Below are 26,869 nucleotides of genomic sequence, written 5' to 3' on the forward strand. Positions count from 1 at the left end.
ATTTGGTAAAATCAAAGAAACTCATAATTTTTAAGTGGTCTCTTATTTGTATCCAGAGCTGTATGTACAGTGGATCAACACCAGCAGATGACATGGCTCTTCAAACCATCACTGATCACCAGTAAATTTAATAGATTCTTTACTTATTTTAAGCTTTTACTGATTCAGACTTCTCTGTACAAGACACAATGTTCTCTCTAAGGAAAAAAAAAAACAAACAAAAAAAAAACAAGAACAATAGCTTCATCCTATTTTTAGACATCAGTAAAAACATGGTAACTTATCAAAAAATATAAGTAAAAAAAACAGTCATTTTGGATCTATCCAGCCATCATGCCCACCAAAGGGGTTAAACTAAACAAACAGGATTCAATCTATAGACGCAAACACGTAACTTGCACAAATAGAGCAAAGGCGGACTGCCGAGCATGCTGGGAGCTTTTCCGAAACCTTCTAAGACCCAAACGCCACCGCCCCCTTTAACCTGTAAGGTTGTAACATTTAGAACAAATGTCATTCAAACAATCCTGAAACTATTATATTGTATAGTTTTACTGATAATTAAAAAGTAAAAAAAGCAGTAACTTGATAGTAGAAGCAAAGATAAAATATTTTCAGTATCTTGAGGATTATTTAATAAATATATTTCTACAGCTTGCTCTAAACCTAAACCTAAACTGCATCTCAACATCTGCATTGAACCTGTTAGAACTAGAACTAGAAACTGAGATGAATGTGCTGAACAAATAGTTCCCTGCAGGGGCTTTAAAGTCTCACAGCCACAAAAAGAACAAAACAATCCAGAACAGTGCTGCTGACAGATTGACTGCGGTAATTTAGGAAGGGTTGGTAGATTGTGGTGTTCCTCTGTACCCCAATAATTTACCAATCGTGAGCTGGTGGCCCACACTGCAGCTCAGAACCAGGTGAGGTTATAGGGAGGCAAAGGACAAGCAGAGGAGAGAAAAACACAATCATTAACAGCATTAACATGTGGAGTGTGGCTCAGTTTTTAAAGGAGCCAGTCATGGGCTTATTGGCTCCCATTGGAATCACATGGTTGGCATGGCCCTGCCTGTGCATCATGTGGTTTAGGGAGCTGTTTAAGTGGCGGTGCTGATTGAACTTCAGCACCACGGAGAGCAGAGAGCAGTCTGGGGTGATGATACATGATAAACATAATACCCCTAAATATAATTGTAATCTTAACCATACTTAAACGTAAGTGAATGTAAAATTTGGGTAACCCTTTTTTTAAGGAACACAAATAAGCCACTTCTTATTTTCTTAATATTTGCTTAATAAAGCCTTAATTAGACATTTGTAAATGATTTATTCAATATGGTACACATCTTGGTCTATTAGTGACTTATTAACCCCTTATTAACTCAATAAACTCCAGCACAGCCATAACCTTGCCAAACTCACATAGATGAAACTCCTGCCAATTATACACTTATAACATGTAGAATTAGCTAAAAGTTAATGGTTAATAACCTGCTCTGCTTAACAGGGTGCTAACATAACTGTTTATTGTGTATTATAAGAACTAATACAGCCATTATTAATCATTTCCACATAACAGACCACTAATTAAGCACCAATACCACGTACACAGAAAAAAAAGCCTAATAAGTAGTGAATTAATCATTTACAGATTAAGTCTAATTAAGGCGTTATTAAGCAAATAATAAGACATTAATAAGCACCTAATTTGTGTTCCTTAAAACAAAGTGTTACCAAAATTTGTACTATTTCTGCATGATTTTCTGTTTATTAATCACTTTTAAAAGCTCCATAACAGAGAAAATCATAAACAGGATAGACTAAGTTTTTTTTAAAAACGACACTGCTTTCTTATTTCTTCTTCGAGTGTGTATTTGGCAAAACAGCTGCACTGTTAATTGTAAAATACTCTGCCTGGCCAAAAAATCTCCACCTGGATTTAACTAGGCAAAGTAAATGATGTGGGGTTGATGCTGAAAGAATGAGGTCAGCTGACTACCTGATTATACTGAATATAGACCAGGTTATTCCTTCAATGGATTTTTTCTTCCCTGATGAACACGGACATATTCCAAGATAAGACAATGTCAGGATTCATGGGGCTGGAATTGTGAAAGAGTTCAGGGTTCAGGGAGCATGAGATCATCATTTTCACACATGGATTGAGAGAGAGTCCAGATCTTAACCTCATTGAGAATCTTTGGGATGTGCTGGATGGAGAAGAGCTGCTTTGTGCAGTGGTCAGACTCTACCATCATCAACGCTGCTGCAAGATCTTGGTGAAAAATGAATAAATTAATGCAACACTGGATTGAAATATATCTTGTGACATCGCAGAAGCTTATTGAAGTTTTTTTTTTTCCAACTTTTTTTCTTGTACATTTCTTTTTATTAATTTAGAGGCATATAGGTAGAAGGTGGAGGGTATTGAATTAGTATTTGTATTAGTATTATTAGTATTTAAGTTGGTTATTGTTGGCTTGTTGATATTAATGCTATTTCTATGCATTTGCATTTGATTTCTGTTATTATTGCAACGGTCCCATTTCAGCATTGCAAACACAGGCGTATTACATTGTTACCCACCCATTATTTGATTACTGTGCTGGAATAAATGTATGTTAGTGTTATATAGTGTGTAATGTATGAGCATATACCCACATCAGTCACTTATAGAAGTCTTTAGAGCAGTCAATCGACTTTAAGCAGCTCATAGCTCATTCACTGTTATTTATTTACAGATTGTATTACAGTTATTTATGTACAGTATTATATATTCACAGATTATTAAATCTTTGTTGACACATAGCTGAAGAATAGCAGTCAGTACTCAACACAGTGTGCTTGGTGGAGCAGTTTTAGAACAGAGAGCGCTTTTTAGTTTTAATGAACATCCGGCTCTTACAGAAACACACAGCTGTAATAAGCAGCTGTTAGCCACTGTTAGCAGCTGTTAGCCACTGTTAGCAGCTGTTAGCCACTGTTAGCATGAAGCCTGAATGGTAAGTTTACCCCAAAATACCTTAAAATGTATTAAAAGTAGTTTAAAATTATGCTTTCATCAACTGTTTGGACTACTACTAGAAAGTAAATGGACTACTATGAAGTACACTTTTAGTTAAATGTAATTTAATATACTTCTAAAATACTTATTTCCAAATATACTTTTGTACATTTTTAGCAAAGTGTGTTAAAAACAACCGTTACAGTAGTTCAATTAAAGTACAATGTATCATGTACCTTTTTAGAAAGTAAATCAAATTACTACTATTAATATAAAAAATGTAAAGTAAATTTGTAACATGCTAAAAATTGCTGCTGCAATCTATTAAAGTATATTTTATACCCAACAAAGTAAAGACGTATACTAGAAGTTTGCTACTTTAAAAAAAAAACAGTAAAAAGAAGCATATTTGTACTCTAATGTAAATATAATGTATTTAACATCTATTCTTAGTACATTTCTAATATACCTGGTGTATAATAGTAGTGATACAGGTGTAATACTTATTAAATGTATTTTTAAAATATGGGGTTACATACATGAAGTAGTATGTTTAAATGATACTTAAGTATATTTAAAATAGTTCATTTTAGTACAGTTAAGTGCACTTAGTACAATTTAAGTAAGACCTTTGTACTATTTTTATACAATTAAAGTATTTTAAGTAGAGATGGGACCGATCCGATACAATATCGGTATCGGGGCCGATATTGACGTAATCCGACGAATCGGATATCGGTCGGGCGCTGCCGATCCACTTACCGATCCATATTCCAGTCCAAAGCTTGAGCTGAACAATAAATCCGCCATAACGTTAACACAAAACGCATCCCTGATCAGGATTCCAGTTTAACAGTTTACCCTGAACCCCCAGCAGCTTCAGTCTGCGGCTGACTGAGTAACTTTAGCTGTTTATCTACAAAAAAAAGTCCATTATCTGGAGAGTTTTCACTTTGGAAACGCTGTACAGCAGAACGGTACACGTAAAGTCAGCGTCTGAGAGGTAAACAGATTAACACCAGCAGTCTGTTAGCCTAGCTAGCACTGAACTGACAGCAGCTGCATTCCGGTGTTGTGAAGGTATGAACTACAGACTGGAGTAAACTATATTCATAATCCACATATCCTATAAAACCACAGCATCTACAAACACAAACCAGCACAAACACACCCATCTGTTATTAAAAAACAGTCATTAATTTAGTTCGGAAATACAGTTAGCATTGCCACTTAGCCGTTAGCCATCTCCATTAAGATCTGCAGTCTGTTAGCCTAGCTAGAAAAATCATTCCGGCATTGTGAATGTAATAAATAACTATCTTAAGTGAATTACAGCCATAATCCACATCTAATATCAAACCACAGATCCTACCAACCCTAACCAGCACTAAGAAATCAATCTGTTATTAAAAAACAGTGATTAATTTAGCTCGGAAATACAGTTAGCATCGCCAGTTAGCCGTTAGCTATTGCAGCTAATCCTCTGCGCTACCTGTCAAAATAAAAGTCTCCTGCACAACCGTTGCAAAAAATGCCCTGAATTTAATATTTAACGTATTTAATATTTTACTTTTTTTTATATTTAATAAAAATTCAAACATTTTATTTGAAAGGAAACTATTGTGTAATTGCGTATGAAGTGTGTCAAATAAATGACTTTTGAATGCATTTACATTAAATGCACCTGTGGATACTCTTAAAAGGGCTGTGTGGTCTGTTTCAGCCTCATTGATGATGTTATCCATTCAGTCGTATCCGACTCTTGGCGATTCTATGGGCTAGTTCTCTCCATGCTGTCCGATCTTGTACAACATCTGTCATCTGACTTAACTTCAGTCCAGTATCAGCTTTGATGGTGTCAAGCCAACGTGTTCTCTGGCGGCCTGATCGTCTTTTGCCGCTGATCAGTCCGAGCATTAGATCTTTCTCTAATGAACTTGATCGTATAACGTGTCCAAAGTACATGAGTCTGAGCCTTGTGATCTTCCCTTCCAGTGACATATCTGGATTGATGCGCCTCAGCACTTCCTGGTTTGTGACTCTGGCTGTCCAGGGTATTCGGAGCAGTCTTCGCCAACACCACAGCTCAAAAGAGTCGATTTTCCTCCTATCTGCTTTTCTTAAAGTCCAACTTTCGCAGCCATACATGGCTATGGGGAACACGATGGCATAAACCAATCTGCATTTGGTCTTAACGCTAATATCTTTGCATTTCCATACTTTGTTCATGCTCAACATCGCGTTTCTGCCCAAGGTTATTCGGCGCTTTATTTCGAGGCTGCAGTCCCCACTTCGATCGATCTGGGATCCAAGGAAGGTGAATTGTTGCACGCACTCGATCTCTTCATTGTCAACCTTTATCTTGACAGCTCCATCCCCAGCTGTTGTCATAATCTTGGTCTTTCTGATGTTCAGGAGGAGGCCGAACTTTGCACTTTCGTCTTTGATCCGTTTTATCAAGTGCCGTAGACCATCCTCAGTTTCTGAGAGAAGAGTCGTGTCGTCAGCGTAACGAAGGTTATTGATGTTCCATCCGCCAATTTTTACTCCAATTTCTGAGTCTTCGAGGTCCAACTTCCGCATGATGATCTCAGCATACAGATTGAATAGGAAAGGGGACAAAATGCAGCCTTGTCTCACACCTTTACCTATTTTGAACCAATTGGTATCACCATATGCTGTGCGGACTGTGGCCTCTTGGTCATCGTAAAGCGATTTTATCAATTTGATCAGATGATCTGGCACCCCAAGTTCTTGCAGGACTTTCCACAACTTGTCATGCTCAACGCAATCAAAGGCTTTCTTGTAATCGATGAAACACACGTAAATGTGCTTCTGGTACTCACGGGATTTTTCCATTATCCAACGTAGATTTGCGATATGGTCGCGGGTACCACGTCCATGTCTGAAACCAGCTTGGACCTCAGGCAATTCCCTTTCAGCCTCATTATTTAACCTTAATCATAGTACTATTAATAAACTAAAAGTATCGGTATTTGTATCGGTATCGGCAATCTTATATCAGTTTTATAACGGTATCGGATCGGAGCTGAAAAAAGTGTATCGTCCCATCACTAATTTTAAGTACAAACAAGTTGTTCCATTTTAGCACTCTTTAAATATACTGATTAATAATGTGGCCACAAGAACACTTTAGTGCACTGTAGCTTAAAAATGCTTAGTATACTTTAATCTACTGTTTTCACTAGGATAGTGAGTATGGTATTGTGCTATTGAGGGATGTTGTGTGATCTATGCTCATTTGCATATTGCTCAGGCCTCAGGCTTCATGAATGCAGATGTTGGGAGTGCGCTCGTCTGGCGTACCTCACACCAAATCGCCCTGGGAGCCATGGAACAGGTTCCTCTTTCTAGCATCATGGCAACAGATTAGATCCATTAAGGGTCAGCCGTGTAAGCTGCTGCAAGTTAGTCAGTGACAGAATTCAATTTCCCCCAGTGTCAGGTGTGTAATGGCTTCTATTTTTGCTCCCAATCAACAGAGAATAGACAGTGAAAAACAGGCTGGATGTGCCGCAGCCTCCGAGACTCGCTCGCTCCGAATCCAGCCGGCAACAGAAGTGGCTTTAGGGGAAAATGAATAGATTATAGATTTAGAGAAATGTCACTATTTGGTGAAATGTCAGAATGTTGCCAGTGAAAATAGTTTTATGAGCTTACATTGTTCAATTTCTCAACGGCAAACACTCCTAAAGCCATCGAGACAGAAACTCCGAGTGTGCCTCGACACTTCAGGATATTAAACATTGAGCTGCGGCTGATTTTATAAGCAGTTATAAGCATTAGTATTTAATATTTCACTGAAGCCTCCTTTTTTATCTTGAAGGTAGAATTGCTGCTAATTAAATTGGCATTCAATCTGCTCTAGACTTCTGTAAACATTTATAAGAACAAACGGTAACACTTTCTATGAATGTCATCTCTATAAGACTCTATAAACATATTCATAACACATTATAATGCATTCAAAAGGCATTATAAACATGGCTATTCATATTCATTATAAAATGTATAATTCATCATAGCCATGTTTATTATGCATCATGAACTGTGATTATAATGCATTAATAGCTGTGTTTATAACATGTTATAAGTCAATACTAAGAAACTCTGTCCCAGCTTGCAGACTGTATTATGACTAAAAAACACATCCTCACTAATCCTATAAATATATTTGTATCCACTTAAAAATTATACTTGTCTTGAAAATAATATTAGTTATAGTCAATTATAATGTATTATAACAGGTCTTTGTGCGCTCTAAGTAAAGTGCCAGACTTTCATTGTGGGACTAGATTATTAACGATAGATCTACTGTATACTATTTTAACTAATATATCATAAGCATAGCTTATAATGTATTATGATCACAAGTCATAATGCTTAATAAACATGGATATAATGCGTTATGCATTTTTATAAATAATTATAGGCATGTTAATAATGCCTTATGAATGCATTATAATATGTTATAAATGGAGTTATATGGTCTAATAGAGACGACATTCATAAAGTGTTACCGAACAAACTTTACTTTAATTAATCAGTCATTTATGTCTTTTTTTGAATACTGTGGATCAGCATCATTTGGGCTTGGTGATGTTTCTACAAAGAAAATCAACACATTTTATGTTAAAACATGTTGAGTTTAAAAGGCTTACCAGAGTTTAAAACCTTAAAAAAGATTCTTTGGTTCTGTGTTGAAGATGCAAGTACATATTTCAGTATAAACAAAAATCATGACATTTATAAACTCTGATTTTACTCAACTGAACAATATGATTAATTTCATTTTGGACTCACTGCAAGTGTGTATATTCTCCTACATAGAGATTCTCTGGCATGGCATCGCTAGTTATCGTGTGCGTTTAGTTCTGGCATGTTCTCGTGATGAAACATGTTTTTGGAGAGCAGCCAGGTGAGTCCTGATTTCCTACTGTGAAAAATTCTAGGTATAAAGCCCCCAGCCTTGAAAGTGTTCTCTGGAATAATGGTGCCTCTATCTGTTTAATAATGACTTTTAGAGACTCCATGACAAAGAAAAGCTGGATAAATATAGCTGTGATGGCACTGTTTTCTCAGTTCTTCTTCAAGTACATGGCAGAGATGAAATCTATCTATCTTTCTATCTATCTATCTATCTATCTATCTATCTATCTATCTATCTATCTATCTATCTATCTATCTATCTATCTATCTATCTATCTATCTATCTATCTATCTATATTAACTGTACTGCCTTTTAATATAATTTATTACCTTGAACCTATTGGCACCATGCCTAGTGGCATGTATAATGCTGTTCAACATTGAGAGAACTGTCTTCTTTAGAACTATGATGCTCCATCTGATACTTTTGGGATGAGTTGAGGATGATGTGGGACGGTGATCATTCAACATACTGACCTCAGTATAACACTGCTGTCACTGAATCAATCAGATCCTCACAGCAATGCTCTAAAATCCTGTTGAAAGTCTTTTACTTCAGCTAAAGCAGAATAGATTCTTTTGTAAGACCCTTAATTTCAGAAGAAACTATTAGTATTGAGCAGCTTCAGTTTTTGAATCAGTTTCTCTGATTTTGCTATTTATAGGTATATGTTTGAGTGAATTTAACATTGTTGTTTAATTTTATAAACTACAAAACAATATTTCTCCCAAATTCTAAATCAAAATGTTGTCATTTAGAGCATTTATTTGCAGAAAATGAGAAATGGCTCATTAATGCAAAGAAAACAAGTTCATATTCATACAGTTTTAAGAGTTCAGAAATCAATATTTGGTGGAATAAAATATTTTGTTTGGTTTTTAATCACAGTTTTAATGCATCTTGGCATGTTCTCCTCCACCAGTCTTACACACTGCTTTTGGATAACTTTATGCCGCCACTCCTGGTGCATAAAATTTAAGCAGTTCAGTTTGGTTTGATGGCTTGTGCTAATCCATCTTCCTCTTGATTATATTCCAGAGGTTGTTTATTAGGTAAAATCAAAGTTTTTGTTTCTAATTTCCAGAGCTGTATTGTATCTGTCCTTGAGATTGTCTATATTATATTAATGCACAATTTTAAATCACTCTCATTCACACACACCAAACATGCTGTTTACAGTGTTGCAGATACTCTTTAATTAATATGTATCAAATGGAGCAGATGTGTGGAGCAGACTCAGTCAGTACAGACTGATGAAGAACAAACAGGGATTTTATTCAGGGACACAGGAGCAGAAGATGACTTTCAGGTAGTGCGCTTCAGGTAGACACGGCCGCCTGACAGCCAATAACAGCCAACATGAGGAATAACTGCATCATATCTGCAGCCGTGTTCCGTACATCCCAGAATAAACAGCTTCCGCAGCCCGTTATCAACAACAAACATTACCCAAACAAGTATTACACAGAGATCAGAGAGACGGCCTGGCAGCAGCTCACACAGCACAGGAACAGAGAAATCAGCGCACAGCCAGCACACACACAGCCAACAGGTAGCAGATCTCCCAGCTCTGACACCACAACCTTTATCCACAGGGGCTCTTTAAACTCAGCTATCACTCAGATACACAGCTGAGAGATCAGTTCGTTTGTTTAAGAACTATTTTTATTAGGAATGCATCAAATATTTGGCATGAAAGATCTGTTTTTCAGAAGTTTTCAGCTTTATCCTTTGAACTCTAGGCTGTTTTAGTGTGTTTTGTCCTCCGTTTCTTTGTCAGTTCCTCTTTCAGGTCTTATAACACAGTAATTATATCAGACAGACACATGAACCATGAGCTCTTTTACTCCAGAAGACATACGGCTGCTCAAAAATATAATCATTTAAAATGTAAAAGGAAGCAGAATTGTAATATTTTCCTGGAACTGATCATGTTTTGTTCCAAATTTTATCAAGCGCCTGGTTTTTTTTTTTTTTTTTTTTTTTTTTTTTACTTATTTTTGAATGTATAGACTTTAAATATATTCACACCTAAGATTTCTTAAAAAAATAGTTCGACTAGAGTGTTTATGAGTTTAAAGCATAATAATATTGATGATAAAGATGATAGTTCATTACATGGCTTATTAATTATTACTTTGACAAAATACATGAAGAAACAGCATCAGGCGGATTTATTTTTCTTGATAATCAATAATCACACCTCTAGGACACATATAGATACTAAAAACCTGACACTCAGAGCAGCCTATACCTTTCAGTATTTTAATCAGGACACACAAAGAAAACTATATACAAAAATGTAAACTTTTAGATCTAAATAAATAAAAATGTTTAGTGCAAAGTAACTACTTAAAGTAAAAAATGTGCAAGTAAAATAAAAACTATATCAAGTATAGTATAAAACACCATACCTAGCTTTAGTTTGAGTAAAGCAGGTACTTTCACACTTTTTCTGTGGACACTTTATTTACTGATATTATTTGGTTTGAAACATCATATAAATATGTTTGAAGCTTTAAAGGTAAATAATATTGGTTGGGGAAGGAGATCTCACTTTTTTAGGTGTTTTTCTCAATGAGTTTCCTGTAGATGCTTTACTACACTGGGATGTGATCACTATTTTTAAAAAGAGTAAGTTCCGTCCTTTCTATATATATATATATATATATGGATTATGTTTATGTGTGAAGGGATCCCTGAGTAATTAAACAGAGAAAGGTGTAATTTTGCACGGACGTTAATAAGTAAAAAGGACAAATAATTTACAAAGCAATGACAATTGCTTAAAAAACCCTAAACCAGGGGTTAGCAATAGGCGTGCATGAAACGTCTGGCTTGTGAGGTTGTTCAAACTATAATGAACGATAAATAAAAAAAAATAATAAAAAATGCTTCTCTGTCTCCCATTCTCATTTTTTCAACTGTTCTTGGGCTCCCTATCTCCTTATAAGGGCGATTTTTTTTTCCTGGCCATGTCCCAATTCACTAGCCAGGGCAGTGGTAATGTATTGGGCCGCGACCCTGACGACACGGGTTCGATCCCGCGTGAGGAGCTGTGTGTTTATTTTAATCTTTATTTATTTTGACCTTTCTTCTTGGAAAGGGTTTACCCGCTTTGACATCAACTGTTTTGCAATTGGGTTCAACAACCCTCTGGGCTGGGGGGCTTCTTATCTCCCACTATGATTGGGAGATTGTGTATTTGAATCCCCGTCATGCAGCTGGCCATCAGCTGTCAGAGCCCTGAGAGAGCACAATTGGCCTTGCTCTCTCTGGGTGGGTAGATGGTGCTCTTTCTCCTCATCACTCCTAGGGTGATGTCGATCAGCACATGGCATCTGTGAGCTGATGTATCAGAACCGAGTCGCTGCGCTTTCCTCCTTGAAAAGAGGCAGAGTCTGACTTCACCCTCCTTGTGTTGTGGCATGACCAGTGATGGGGGATATACAGCTGAGTAGCAGCTGAATAGGTGGGACAATTGGCTTAACGGTAACACTTTACTTGGATGGTCCATTTTATGGCCTTGTTGATGCTCAACTAACACTGAATTAAATGTTCATTAAATTCAACTTAACCCTATGTTGAATGTAAATGATTTAAAATAGAACCTAACCGTACACGTAACCCTAACCTTAACCCTTAATCAACACTAAAATTGAACCCTACACCTAACCCTTACTCTAACCTTAACCTAAGCTTAAAATATAACCCTAAACCCAATCCTAGAGTTGAATGTAGGGTTATATTCAATAGAAAATCATTTACTTTCACCTTTCCGTTCATTTGTAGTTGAATGTCAATTTAATGTCAGTTGAGCATCAAAGAGGCCATCAAAAGACCATCCAAGTAAAGTGTTATCGGCTTAGCTAAATTGGAAGAAAATGTGAAAAATGGGGATATATTTGAAATAAATCTTTTAAAAAAATAATAATGACACTGATATGTGCCCACAAACAAGCTAATTATTCACAGGCCGAAATCAAGAATATGCTGCTTTTCTTAGTGAAGATGAATTTGAGTCTGTTGGGTTAAATTGACGTCCACTGGGCTCGTCTCGCCTGGCCGTTTGTCATTTTTCAGCTCTGGCCGTTTTGTCATAAAAGTTCTAACAGGCCTGATGCTCTAACAGGCTGAGGGGATTTATGATGTCGTTATTCAGTGTCACGCCAGCCCGGGCCTTCCCCAAATTTCAGCTCAGTTCACGTCTCCTGCCTCCTTCAGCTCTGTTATGTTAAGGTCAACAGCACAATTAAACAGCAGAACATGGTTAAGGTGGTAATGGCTCTAAACTGAAGCAGGTGCGCACATAATGCAGGCTGCATGCTAATGCTAGCATGACTGCTGAACAACAAGTAGCTGTGAGAGGTGCTGCATTCACTGGGATGGAAACGAGCAATATGTTCAGTAATAATGACTTACCTGAGCAGAGTAAGAGCGGGAAAAAATAATATTCAGTCATCTGTTGGTTATTTAATGGAACTGAACACATATTATGCTATATATATATATATATATATATATATATATATATATATATATATATAATCAGCTTGAATTGAAGTAATGAGTGGTTCTGAATAGAAAATTAAAATGCAAATGGCTAAATGCATATTAATATACATTTATTTATTTAAAAACATTGATCCTGTTACCAGTGTGAATATATACCGAATTATCATGTGAAATTGGAACACTGTGCATGCTACCTTTTTTGTTGGATGCACTATGAGTTGTACACTGAGCAATACACTAGTCATCCAAGGGAATGATAATCTGATTGCATGACTCCTGTCAAGGGTAGATCTTCATATTAGGCAGCAAGTGAACAGTCAGTTCTTGAAGTTGATGGTTTATAAGCTGATAAATGGGAAAATGTATGATTTTGGAACACTTTAGAAGGTGCTCCAAGCTAAAAATGATCATTAAAATGGTGAGAAGATAACGGGATCCCAATGCTACAACGTTTTAAATGATTGGATGCTAATATATTTATAGTATTGGTACCAAACACCAAAGGACACCTTCAGAGGTCTTGTGGAATCCATGCCTCAATGAATGAGTGGCACCTACACAGCAGTAGCAGATTCTCTCTTATAATGATAGAGCCTCTCTGATGCCCAACAATATACAGCTCTGGAAAAAAATTAAGCGACCACTTCAGTTTCTGAATCAGCTTCTCTGATTTTGGTATTTATATGTGTATGTTTGAGTAAAATAAACATTGGTGTTTTATTCTATAAACTATGTTCAACATTTCTCTCAAATTCCAAATAGAAATATCGTCATTTAGAGCATTTATTTGTAGAAAATGAGAAATGGCTAAACAACAAAAAAAGATGCAGAGCTTTCAGACCTCAAATAACGCAAAGAAAATAATTTCATATTCATAAAGTTTTAAGAGTTCAGAAATCAATATTTAATGGAATAACCCTGTTTTTTAATCACAGTTTTCATGCATCTTGGCATCATGTTCTCCTCCACCAGTCTTACACACTGCTTTTGGATAACTTTATGCCACTCCTGGTGTTAAGATTTAAGCAGTTCAGATTGGTTTGATGGCTTGTGATCATCCGTCTTCCCCTTGATTATATTCCAGAGAACATTCTAATTGTCCTGTCTTTGTGTTTGCTAGACCTATCAGTGCGCTTTATGGGTGGGACTTACATCCTGATTGGTGTATCCTTGTTCACAATAGACCTCTGGGTAGGGTTTGCACTTAACCTCTTTCTTTCATAGTGCATCAGTTCAGTTCTTGGATTAGAGTTCAGATACAGGGAATTTAAAGGATCCACCTTTTTTAGTATTATCCATAGTGGACAATTGACTCTGAGATATTAGAGGTATATTAACAGGTAGAATTCTATTGTTTTTGTAAATAATCTTATTTACTGTGTACTAGCTGCTAGATGTTCCGCTCTGCTTTATTGGTTTCATTCGTTTTGATGTCAAACTCTCAAAAACAACAATACATCAGTTGAATTATATTTATTTATTTATTTGTATTAGAATGTATCTAATCTAATACAATTTGAAAACATATTTTGATGCATTATTTAAGAATGTGGTATTTCTGAAGTATCCAGGTGGTTTTATTGTTATGGCTGATCGCTACATGCAGACAATTCAGAAAATTCTCTGTAAAAAAAAAAAAAAATGTTTGGACAGTATTTCCACTCCTATCTGCGATTTTATGTTTATGAAAAGGTACATTGTTAACATATATGAATAAGTCACTTTCTTTATCTATCAAAATATGATCAAACTGTGATGCAACATTACTATGCAGAAACGAAGATTAAAAGATGCAGATCCTCCCCACAGCAGTAAAATGTGCTTACTGTGTGTTATTACATCTTCCCTTCATAAATATTGAGCACAGGCGTTTACACACATGTCCAACATCTTCATATTTCTTACAGGATTTACCCAGACCAGTCTGTACCTACTCAATCAGCTCCTTTACTGTGTAATGAGAATGACCTCCACTGTGACCTCACACTGTCACACATTACACTGCTTATTTTCTCTCTTTCTCTCTCTCTCTCTTTTTCTCTCTCTTTTTCTCAGAGAAGAGATGAAGTCTCTACAGACGGCTCTTCAAAAACAACTGGACGAAGCGGCTGAACGAGCGGAGAAACAGCAAGCCACGGTACATCCCCCAAAACCACCCCCTAACACCACCACCCCCCAACACCACCCCCCAACACCACCATCCTCCACCACCACCACCCCCCCAACACCACCACCCCCCAACACCATCACTACCCCCAACACCACCCCCCAACACCACCATCCTCCACCACCACCACCCCCCCAACACCACCACCCCCCAACACCACCACCCCCCAACACCATCACTACCCCCAACACCACCCCCCAACACCACCATCCTCCACCACCACCCCCCCCCAACACCACCACCCCCCAACACCACCCCCCAACACCACCATCCTCCACCACCACCCCCCCAACACCACCACCCCCCAACACCATCACTACCCCCAACACCACCCCCCAACACCACCATCCTCCACCACCACCATGTAAATAGGTAAGGTTTGAAAAGAAGTAGAAAGTGATTTAGTAACTATAGTAATTAATGGGAGAAAAGGAAAAAAGTAATATTAAATAATAAGATGCTAAATAATACCAAAAAGTGTTGCTTTTATATGTTTTTGTGTAGTTGTAGGTAAGTGTGAGAGAGTGTTTGTGTGTGTGTGTGTGTGTGTGTGTGTACACAGATAGTGGGAGATTATTTGTTACATCGTCAGTTGTGTTGGGTTGAGTATTGGTATCTCAGTTTAGCTGTTTTCATGAAGGGGTGATTACTGTTGGAGGAAGGTAATGATGGATGTGCAGATTGAATTCATTGTATTCAGGAATTATATCTATGGATATACGATCTGTTATTATATATATATATTTTTAATACATTGATTGATAGTGATGCTGTTTCTTGACTTCCAGTTAGTGAGGGTAGTTTTCTTGGTGATGGTTAGAGCTGTAGGTAAAGCAGTGTTTGGTTTGTTGTACAGATGATTGCTGTTGTGCCTCCTAGTAAACATAATTCTGGGGATAGAGGGATAGTGATATTTAAGTATGCAGTTAATATACTGATATTTATTATTATTATTAATTTTTATTGTATTGTGTTAAAGTTCGTTTTAGCTTAATTTTAACAGCTTTTTGTTGATTAACCTTATCTTAATTTTATCTTAATTATTATTATTATTATTATTATTATTGATTTTTTTTTACATCTATTTCATCTTTTATTTATTGTTATTTCAAATCAATAAATGTGGGTTGCCCTCAATGTACTTCTGAGTCAAAATAAAGGTTGATTGATCATGTGGGAGACTGGGGTTCAGTTCCTGGTCTGGGTGACTGAATGCTGCGCTACACCAATAAGACTCCTTGGGCTGCACTCCTAACACTACATTGGCCCAAATCGGTACTAGGAATAAGCTCTGGATAAAAGTGTCAGGGAAAAGCCGTAAATACATAAATAAATTAATAAATAAATAGAGAACGCACTACTCTAAACTCGTGAAACGTGAAAAATGGCCTGCGTTCTCACGGCCATACATCAGCTGATCTGACGATGACAAAAGCAGCCTGATCAATATGAAGATCAATGAGAAAGTGAGGGAGTAGATTCGTTATTCCTAATAAGCTGTAGTCGCCCGACGGACAGACGTGACGTGACGTCTTCCAGAAGCCATTTTTCATACGGCCGCGTTATTACCGCGTTCCTCTCCTCCTCCCTCCCCGCAAAACTAATTATCAGGAATCAACGCTGGAGTCCTCATTACGCCGCCCGAGACGTGCCAGCGCCGGGCCAGGCAGAGCCGCCGCTATTTTTGGACGTCTGCTTTTAGGTGTATGGAATATGTTAATTATGAAAAGCTGGAGGAGGCACCTTGCTGGCTCTTGAGGGGACACGCTGTTATCTGCATGCTGGAACTTTCTCCGTGTGTGTGTGTGTGTGTGTGTGTGAGAACGCTCGGGGCTGCAGGGGGAGAGGAGCTGGCGCTCGTGTGCAGAATGAGAATGAATCACCGAGGAGAATTACCATTTCACCAGCCCGGCCTATTCTTCCCTCTCCACCAACAGTTAGACACCGATTGACACTAATTACAGACCGAGCTGCGACCTCACCACCTTAGACCTGTTTACACACTGACTTTACTGCTGCACGCCCCGCTCACTGAGCACCACTACACACTTTTACACTGCTCTTACACACATCTGACTCTACAGCCAATCACAAACAGCGCTTATATACACGCCTCTTCTGTTTATATTACACTGTATTGATTCATAGCTGAGATGGATTTCACGTTTCACGTTTCAGGGTTTATTTGAAATGTAAACTACATTTCAGAACATACGTGCACTGACATGATCAGGCTGAGACTTAAGTTACATAAATGTAACGCTAAATATACAGAAAAAATACTAATTAAAACAGAAAAATATGCTAAAAATACAAAAAATACTAATTAAAACAGAAAACATGCTAATTGTACAGTAATATACAGAAATAAATGTAGTAAATAAAACAAACAAAAAATCTATATATGCAGTAATCTAAAGAACTAAATATGCTAATTAACACTGAAAAATGTGCTAAATATACAGAACTAAATATACTGATTAAAAAGGAAAAATATTCTAAACATACAGTAATATTAAGAACTAAATATACTTAATACATTAAACTATATATATATATATATATATATATATATATATATATATATATATTACATATACAGTAATATGCAGAGCTAAATACACCAGTTGAATAAGAAATGCATGCCTCATGCACAGTAATATACAGGACTAAATATAGTAAATAAAACAGAACTAAGTATTCTAATTAAAACAGTAAAATATGCTAAATATACAGACATATACAGAACTAAATATATTAATTAAAAAAGAAAAATATGCTGTACATAACTAAATATCCTTATTAAAACTGAAAAATATCACAATAATATCCAGAACTAAATATACTAAATAAAACTGAAATAAAAAATAACCAAATAAACTTAATACAACAAAAATGTATATTACATACAAAGTAATATACAGCTCTAAATATACTAATTGTACAAGAAAAATATACCTCATGCACAGTAATATACTGGACTAAATATAGTAAATAAAACAGAACTAAGTATTCTAATTAAAACAGAGACATATGCGAAATAAACATAAATATACAGAACTAAAAGTACTAATTAAAACTGAAAATAATAATAATGATGTTATAAAGGTATGTTTATAATCAATCAATCAATCAATCAATTTACTGTTTTTTGAGTTGGTTTTAAGTTGGTTTGATTGAGGTTGAATTGAAACAACAAAAGTTTTTTTTTGATTGTTTATTGTCCAATGAAATTAAATGTAAACCTGATGGAGTTCACCCATAAAAGAGAGCAATACAAATATAACAATAGAAAAAGTTAAAAGTGCTAAAATCTAAAATGAACCATTTTCTGTTTTTCATGTAAAGGTTTTTGGTGTCCAAAAAAAATCTACAGAATATGTTAAAATATTATTCATTATTCTCTTTTTGAATCTCTTTAGACTGATAACAGTGAAAGATCTTAGCTGATATAAGAGAGCTAGCAGTTAGTATTCTCCTCCAAGCGTGTTGAGCTTCAGTAAGGTGGTGTTAGTGTGCTCGACAGTTCAAATGAACATTGTGGTGCAGCTTCTTCTTTATTGTCTCTAAAGCAGGACATTTTATCCTTAATCCTCACAGCATCGGTAGCATTGTGTGATAGAGGGAGGAATAGATAGTGGTCGTTTTTCTTTTTTTTTTAATCCTTTGTTAATAATCCCTACAGATAGGGAGATCATGCAGCAGCGAAAGCCCAGCGGTGTTAATCCATCACACATGTGGGTTTGGATCTAACCTGATCTGATAAACGTAATCTGATTAACTTAATCGCTATATGACTTAATTAACCCAGAAGAGGCAGCATGCACGGGTCTGCTTTTACACTTTAATTAGGAGATAATTGGATTCTTTACGACAGTCATCAGTTACAGATTAGAACTGGGTGGACAGTAAAATAAAAATGCACAATATATCAGCAGTTTCCACACTGCAGGATGTGAAATATCAGTTAAGGCTAATTACAGTAAATCATACACATCATGTTACAACTTCCTTAATACAAAATAAAAATTAAAAAATCACCATATGTGTCTATCATTTTATTTGTCTGCACTGACCTCCATTGAAAATTATAACGTTTTTGTCTTCCCTGTAAAGTTTCAATTTTTCCAGGATAAAATATATATATATTTTTTTTTAGGAAAAGTACAGTTTGTAATATAAGATATACTGGAATTGAAAACAGTAGTTTTAATAGTTCTATGAAAAAGTGTCATTGTAGAATATTGCGACATTATATTGTTAATTAGGTTAAATAAAGTGATGCAAGAGTTGGGCAAAAGCACTCTAATGAAAGGAATGAGAAAATACATGTTGAAAATGGGGTCTAAAACCATGAAACAAAGCAAAAGAATAAAAAAAACTACTGAGATCTCACAAAGGCAAGGCAACCAAAATGCAATGGGAAACTTTGGTCAATACAAAACTGAAAACTAAAACACAAAAAAAAATATTTAAAGCCTAGGAAAGGACATAACACTCTGTATGAAACATGAATGGTTGGCAATACTTTGCAAAGACTAACAGAAAATAAAACAAACAAACAGGTTTTAGGATTTAGGGCGTGTCGGTGTGTCTTTGGTATGGTGAGGGCACAAAAAAAATGCCTTGCGTGGCTCGAAATGTGCAAAAGGCATGGACTAGTTATCTTAATTAATCATGGGTGTGTTTTTCAGGTGTAACGTGAAATAAACCAATCAGCCTGTCACTTGCCATTATCTTTAAGAACCAGGTGAGCTCTGACTTTGGCACATTTGTATCTTAACAGTGCAGCGCTATTGCGCGTCTCAGCAGAAGATACTGTCCTGCTTGTTCACACTGTGGAAATACACCAAAAGCTCATTTAAAGGAAAAAGCAATGTTATGTTATTCTTTATTCTGTTTATTGTTGAGTTAAAATAGACTGTTGTCTAGGTTAATTTCAATCAGTGGAGCATCCATAGTTTTCCGAAATTGAAATGTGCCAGAAATTTACCTGAACACACCTCACTTCCAGACCACCACACCCATCAGTGTAGATTTTATAACTCTGACGCTATTTTAATGGCATGGGTGCAAAGCGTGAATATAGATTGTTGTGTAAGATGGGGTGTAAGATAGCAAAGAGCATCACAGCGCACATTGCACAGAGTGTACGAAAGGGCCCACAGAGTGAATGAAGAACGGGTGATCCAAATTAATATTCAGGGGATGATGAACGAGAATACAGTTCTCGATTGGATGATTGAGGGCATGTGACATCGACCTCATTGGAAAAGGGGATTCTGGGAAATGTAGTTTGTGCATTAAAGAGAAGCACAAGAAGAACTAGATAAGAAGTGTGATATACTTTATTTCTAATGGTTCTAGAGTAAAGGAACCATAACCACCCAAATCATTCCATAGAGTTTATTCTGTATGTTTGAAAATATATTTTAAAAATATAGATTTTTTAATGTTACAGTCAAAAATAAACAAATTCCAATACAATAGACAGCTTTCCATTAGGGGAATAAAGGCCAAATAACTCACACATTAACACTGAATGACAGATTTATACATCAATATCGTCCTTGAATATCACAAAAAAGCTGCTTTTGCCAAAAAATATTTTTACTGTTACTCAGACAGAAGCTGACAGCGTTTGATGACAGCGTAAGGATAAACACACAGGACAGTAAATAAACAGGACAATAAATACACATGACTCTGAGTAGACAAGACAACAGATCGATATATGAATGCATTAAGAGGACAGACGGGTGTCAGAGCAGCATATGAATAGAGCAGCTGCTGCAGTACAGTACCAGCATCCCAGTGCTGTGGTTTAACACTGTAAAAAAAAGATGTAAAGTGAAGATGGGCAGTGATACTGGAGGTCAGGCTGTGCTGGATGTTGGAAAAGGTCAAATTCAGATATTTTTTGTATAGGAATATGTTTATTAATCAGGGCTGTCAGTCAATTAAAAATAGCTGTGATTAATCACAGTTAATCACATTTTTATTTATTTAACACTAAAACTTTTACTAATGGACTTTCAGAAATAATAATAAAAAATCAATTTAATATAATTATGGTAAGCTTTTATGGTAACACTTTCTATGAATGTCCTTTCTATTAGACCCTATAAACATACTCATAACACATTATAATGCATTCATAAGACATTATTAACTCAATATAAAACTCAAAATATTTATAAAAAATTTATAAAACAGTACAGCCAGGTTTATCATGCATTATGAAGTGCATGATGAATTTCTTGCAACCATTCATAAAGTATGCCTATATTAAATATTATAATAGCTTGTATTAATTTATGATATAGTATATAAATGTGATGCTATGATGCGTTATACATTCTCAAATATATGTATAACCATTGTATTACCAATGCATTATAATGTGTTATGCGTATGTTTATAGAGTCTAATAGAGAGATGGCATTTATAGAAAAAGTTATTGCTTCTATTATTAATCAGATATGTTGAACACAGATTGACTTTTGTGCACCAGGATTAAATACCAGCTGAATTTGAGAAAATGAGAAATGTGTGAAAAAAAAAAAAAAAAAAAGATGCAGAGCTTTCAGACCTCAAATAATGCAAAGAAAACAAGTTCATATTCATAAAGTTTTAAGAGTTCAGAAATCAATATTTGGTGGAATAACCCTGGTTTTAAATCACAGTTTTCATGCATCTTGGCATGTTCTCCTCCACCAGTTTTACACACTGCTTTTGGATAACTTTATGCTTTTACTCCTGGTGCAAAATTTCAAGCAGTTCAGTTTGGTTTGATGGCTTGTGATCATCCATCTTCCTCTTGATTACATTCCAGAGGTTTTCAATTTGGTAAAATAAAAAAAATAAAATTTTTTTTTAAGAAAGAGACAGAGAGATAGACAAAGATAGAAAGCGAGAGAGAGAGAGAAAGAGCGAGAAAGAGGCTGGCCAGTATTCAGCCTCACTCACAAGACAACACCTCACAATTTATACAGGTGTATACGTCCATGCCCTTCTCTTACTGTATTACTACAATCCTATTATATGGGATGACTATGTAATATTTTATCTTCAGTTGTTATTCTGGATGTGGATGAGGTCAGTTTCCTCTGCTGAGACGCACAAAAGCGCCACGCTGCTAAGATACGAATATGCCAAAGTCAGAGCTCACCTGGTTCTTAAAGAGAATGACAACTGGCACACTGATTTTTTTCATGTTACGCCCAAATACACCCCTATGACTAATTGAGAGAATTAGTTCTTGCATTTTGCACGTTTTGAGCTGAGCAAGGCATTTTTTTTTTTTTGCATCCTCACGATACCAAAGTGTCACGTCCTGGCCCTGTTTCCTGTCTGTTCTCATGTCTCTGTGTGTTATCCCCACGTGACCCGTGCTCCTCGTACCCGTGCTCCTAGTACATTTCCATTCACCTGTGTCAATTTGTAGCTCCGCCCCCAAGCCCCAGGTGTTTCCACTTCCTGTGTGTGTTAAATAGTCCTCCTGTGTCAGTGTTTGCTGTCGGTCTTTGCACCTTCACCTGTTGTTTGTCTTGCCGCGTTTCTTTGTTGCCATAGCCCTAGTTCTCTGTTCCTTATTTATTAAAGTTCTTGGTTATTTCTTGTTTTTTTTTTCTAGTTCCTTGTTTATTTCCTTGTTCTGTTTTGTTTTCTTTATATGGTCCTAGTTATTAGTTTGTTTCCCTCCGTTAGCCTCCCTGTTTGTTTATGTTAGTTTATCTCTAGTTTGTTCCTTGTTTATTTCTTTGTTTATTTTCGTTATCCCTCGTTTGTTTTGTTTTATTACCTTGTTTTTTTCTTTGTTTATTTGTTATTTATTTATTTAATATGTCTCTTACCTGCACTTACGTCCGCCTCCACGTTTTCCTGCCTGTACCCTCCTGACACAAAGACACACCAACACCCCCCCCCCCCCAAAAAATCCATCTGCACTATCTGCAATTGCCAGATGCGCTATAGATCACTAAAATACAGCCAAAAATGTAATGTATGCACTACCAAAACGTTTAGTAGAATATTGAAAGATTAAGAAAATTAATTTTAATGATTCTACACTCTTCTTTGGACAGCTGGCCTTAAGAAAAAGTCTCAGTAAAAAAAACAGTGAAAGGACTTTCTATATGTTTCTATATCGTAGTATAAACACTACAATCCATATCATATTGTGAGTTATTGCATCATACATTTCATACACAAGGAGCATAGCTCCCCTGCCACCCAACTGTAGCCTTCAAGGCTAAGTATTGCAGACAGTTTAAACACTAAACGTTCAGTCAGGCTGTTCTATATTTTAATATGCGTTGTTACGGCTTTTACTGTAATAAACCCTCTTCCATCACGTTCTTTTGTTCTTCTTAAAAGTGTAGCACACCAAGATAAAGAAAGAGAGATAGATAAGGAGAAAGAAAAAAAAAGGAGAGAGAAAGAGAGAGAGAAAATGGAAATGACAGGAAGAGAATATGGCATCCTGTAGCAGCAGCAGCAGCGTCGGATATAAATAAAGCCATGTTTATGTATTGCCTGCGGTGTGTCAGCTCATGAACTCATACAAAAGTCAGTAAACGCGGAAGTGAGAATGAACGAAGAAGCGCGTACAGTTGGGTGTTGCAGAAAGAAGGTTCTGGATGTGTTCTTCTCTCCGCGAGACGCCTGCTGAGGCTGGAGGAGAAGCAGAAGAAGGCTGGGGAAGTCAGAGTTGCGCTGGGTGAATGTGGAATGAGGAGCAATAGTGTTTGATTGGTGTTGCATTGCACCCCTCAGGGTTGTAAACACTCCTGCGTCTTTTCAGCCTTTTCTGGAAATGCGCTGTAGATGCTTTGGGGAAGCTCTCAGCCTGAGATTCGTGATTCCTCCAAGTTCTCATACATACACTCATCATTTATAGAATAGCTGCACCTAGAAGAAATCAACTGACAGGAATGAAACTTGGCGGGTGGTCGTGTTAGACTGCCATGAAGTAAAAAAAAAAAATCATATGCAAAGCTTCTTTTTTTTTTTTTGCTCCACCTTCCACTGTTGTCTATGGAGACCAGTAGCAACATAGACTGTGTATAGCTGGACAGGGCATCGTCTCTCAAAAGTGAAGCCACCACAGGTCGGGCGCCCCCTGCTGTTCGGTTGCAGAAAGCTGTGTAACCCCACCCATCCCCATAGGTTTCAATGGCAAAACTGAACAACTTTCAATCACGTTTTTTTCCCAGTATACTGTAATTCTACCTCCATTATTTAAATGCAACAGCTAGTGTAATCTCTGCTTATATTCTCAATTTTTTTTTTATATCCCCACAGAATTCATTTTTTAAAACGTTATTCAGCTCTACAATAACCAGTGTGGTTATTGTAAAAGGGCAGGGTTACACCTAGCCAGGGTGGGACCAATGACTGTATGGGTGGGACCATAGACTGTATGAGCTAAGTCAAGGCAGCCCTCAGGGGCGGGGATATTCAAATGAGTAGGCTGTCTCTCCACAGTCTTTCTCCCTCCTCTGGTCTCTACTGCGACTCAGACTCCTGTTTCAGGATTGCCAACATGGAGGAAGATTTTGTCTTCATTTTCATTGAATGAATGGGAACGGCGACATGGCGTACATCTTTTTGGAAACATCATGACTTTATGCAAGTGAGAAGAGAGTTTCGCTGGCCAATAGCCAATGAGCACCTTGCGCAAAGGGTTTGTCACCACATAAAGCACAAGCTGAACTCAGTACACATTTATGAATGAGGACGCAGCTAAAGCTAAACTAGCAAAATACATAAAAAAAAAATTAATCTTACCATAAGGTTCCAAGTGGTCCACACAGGAAATTTGGCAGTGTTAAATCAACACTGTTAGTGTTATATTAACACTGAGAGTGTAAAGTTTAACACTAACAGTGTTGATTTAACACTGGCAAATTTCCTGTGCAGCGCTCTAAAACACTGCCACTATTATCGGGAGATCGTTTGTTCGAATCCCAGTCATGCAGCTTGTCATTAGCTGCCGCAGCCCTAAGACAATGGCATCTGTGTCAAAATAAAATCTAAAAAAAGCTAAAACCGCACAGTGTCCGCCTTTCTTTAGAGCAAATCGCTTTTGGTTGAAGGCAGTAGCTATTGTAACCCATTTGCAAAGCATCTTTGACTTCACATCTACACAAACCTGTTTAGGGAAGACAAGCATGCTTGCTTTTTTAAGTGACATGCACCAAAGCAGCCAGCAAACAACAGAGAAAGCACTTTCCTTCATTGTTGCATCCCTGCCATGAAAATGTACCATCAGAAGGAAAGCAAATCGTCTGTAAAGACGGATGAGTTCCACCTCAAATAAGCTTATGAAGGCAGTATGGACAGCACCAAGATCAATGGTTTATTGTCATGCATCCCGCATTCAAAAGACCCGGTGTCATGTTGTGGGGTACAATCAATTTCGTATAATCCCAGATCACCTTCAGTCTTCATTACAAGCACTTTTACAGACCATTGATACATTAATGAGGTCCTGCAACCAGTGGCCTAACCTTCTTGTAAACGAATACTCCGGTGTACTGTTCCAACAGGACAATGCTCATCCACACTCTTCTTTCTCAAGAGCTTGCCTTAAGGACACAGATGCTTGCATGAACAGTTGCATTATAGGACACCCTTAGGAACCTCTACCTAATGGTTCTCTATATACTGTATCAGTCTTTTAATCATTTATTGTTTCTAGTAAAATGAGTTTCTCTTTTAAAAAAAAAAATTGCAATCCAACACTTCCTTCTAGGTGTTACGTTTTCTGCAACTCTTTATTTGGTTATGAGTGTCACCTACTGCTGCATGCTTTCCTAATGTAGATATTTTTAATGCAGCCATTGGCGTAAAATACTAACAAATCTCCAGATGAAAAAAAAAAAACAGAAATCTGTGTTCATTTCTTTAGTAACAGATGACCTCTGGTGACCCAATCCTTTCTGCATTTCCACAGCATTTCATTTGTCCTATCTGTGATCTAATTTGTTCTCTTTCTTATGCATTTCAATCAGACGGACCCTCAGACCATGGTCTCACAGAGCTCTGCATTTGCAGTAACTGCAGGGAAATGTAATTGAAAGGCTTCTTGCAGAGAAACATCCATATTTATAGCAGGCAATAACATCTAGCTCACAAAAAACAATATGTAAACAATCTGGAGAAATGTGCTCAGCAATGTTCTTTTTTTTTCTCATCCAGATCAAGTTTCTGAAGATGGAGATGGAGAAGAAGACCAAAATCATCAAAGATCTGCAGCAGGAGGTACAGAACAGACTATAATAAATGACTTCTGTTTCATAGCTTCATCGTACGAGATGTGAAAAGATGAAAAACACCAGCAAGAAATATTTCATGTACTATAACCATGGTGATGCATTTATCGCCTTAAGACATGGGTCCAGGGCATTTATTGTCTAAACGAAGACATCTCTGCTAAAAAAACCAGCATGATCAGCACAACACAGACACACTGGTTTACATTGATGAGCACAGAGTATGTTTTGTTGAAGGTCTGCAAGCTAAATAACCAAAACTAACCAGATTGACCGGAAGGTTTTTTATGTTTAAATTATGCTTTAGCTGAAGTAAGAGGCTACACCTCCAGTATGACCAAGCTACCACAAGCTGGTTGATGAGCACGAACAAGCTTGTTGACCTGTCTGACTAAGTTGGTTGACCAATATGTCCGTCCTAGTTGACCATCAAGGTCATGCTGATTTTAGCATAACCGAGCATGGCTGGTTGACCACCAAGCTGGTTGACCAACCTGATCAAGCTGGATGATCAAAGTGACCAAGCTGGTTGACCACTTAGCTAGATGACCAACATGATCCATCCAGCTAACCACCGAGATGGTTAACCAGCATGATAAAGCAAGTTAACAACCAAGCTGGTTGACCAAAATGACCAAGAGAGTTGACCACCAAGTTGGTTGATCAATGTGACCAAGCTGGTTGACCACCAAGCTAGATAAACAACATTACCCAGCCAGTTGACCACCAAGCTGGTTGACCAATATGACCAAGCTATGTTACCACCAAGATTGTTGACCAAAATAACCAAGAAAGTTGACCACCAAGCTGGTTGACCAACATGACCAAGCAAGTTGACCACCAAGTGTCCAGTTGCAGATCAACATTGCACAAGAAAACACAAAAATAGGAGGTAGGGGAAACAAAAGTGAAATATAAATATATAATTTTTTGATGTGCGAATAGAG

The 26,869-nt window shown here is 36.9% G+C and overlaps 1 protein-coding gene across 2 annotated transcripts in view; it reads left to right on the forward strand.

Annotated features, from left to right (window-relative positions):
• luzp2 (leucine zipper protein 2) overlaps positions 1-26,869 on the forward strand; it is a 248,338-nt gene that overhangs the window by 158,956 nt on the left and 62,513 nt on the right. For both annotated transcript variants that reach the window (XM_049483255.1, XM_049483256.1), the window contains exons 4-5: positions 14,532-14,613; positions 25,849-25,911. In XM_049483255.1, coding sequence (XP_049339212.1) covers positions 14,532-14,613; positions 25,849-25,911 — 145 coding nt within the window. The remainder of the gene's footprint in view (positions 1-14,531; positions 14,614-25,848; positions 25,912-26,869) is intronic.

The sequence above is a fragment of the Astyanax mexicanus genome, chromosome 9 (assembly GCF_023375975.1).
Source record: "Astyanax mexicanus isolate ESR-SI-001 chromosome 9, AstMex3_surface, whole genome shotgun sequence".
Classification (NCBI taxonomy): domain Eukaryota; kingdom Metazoa; phylum Chordata; class Actinopteri; order Characiformes; family Acestrorhamphidae; genus Astyanax; species Astyanax mexicanus.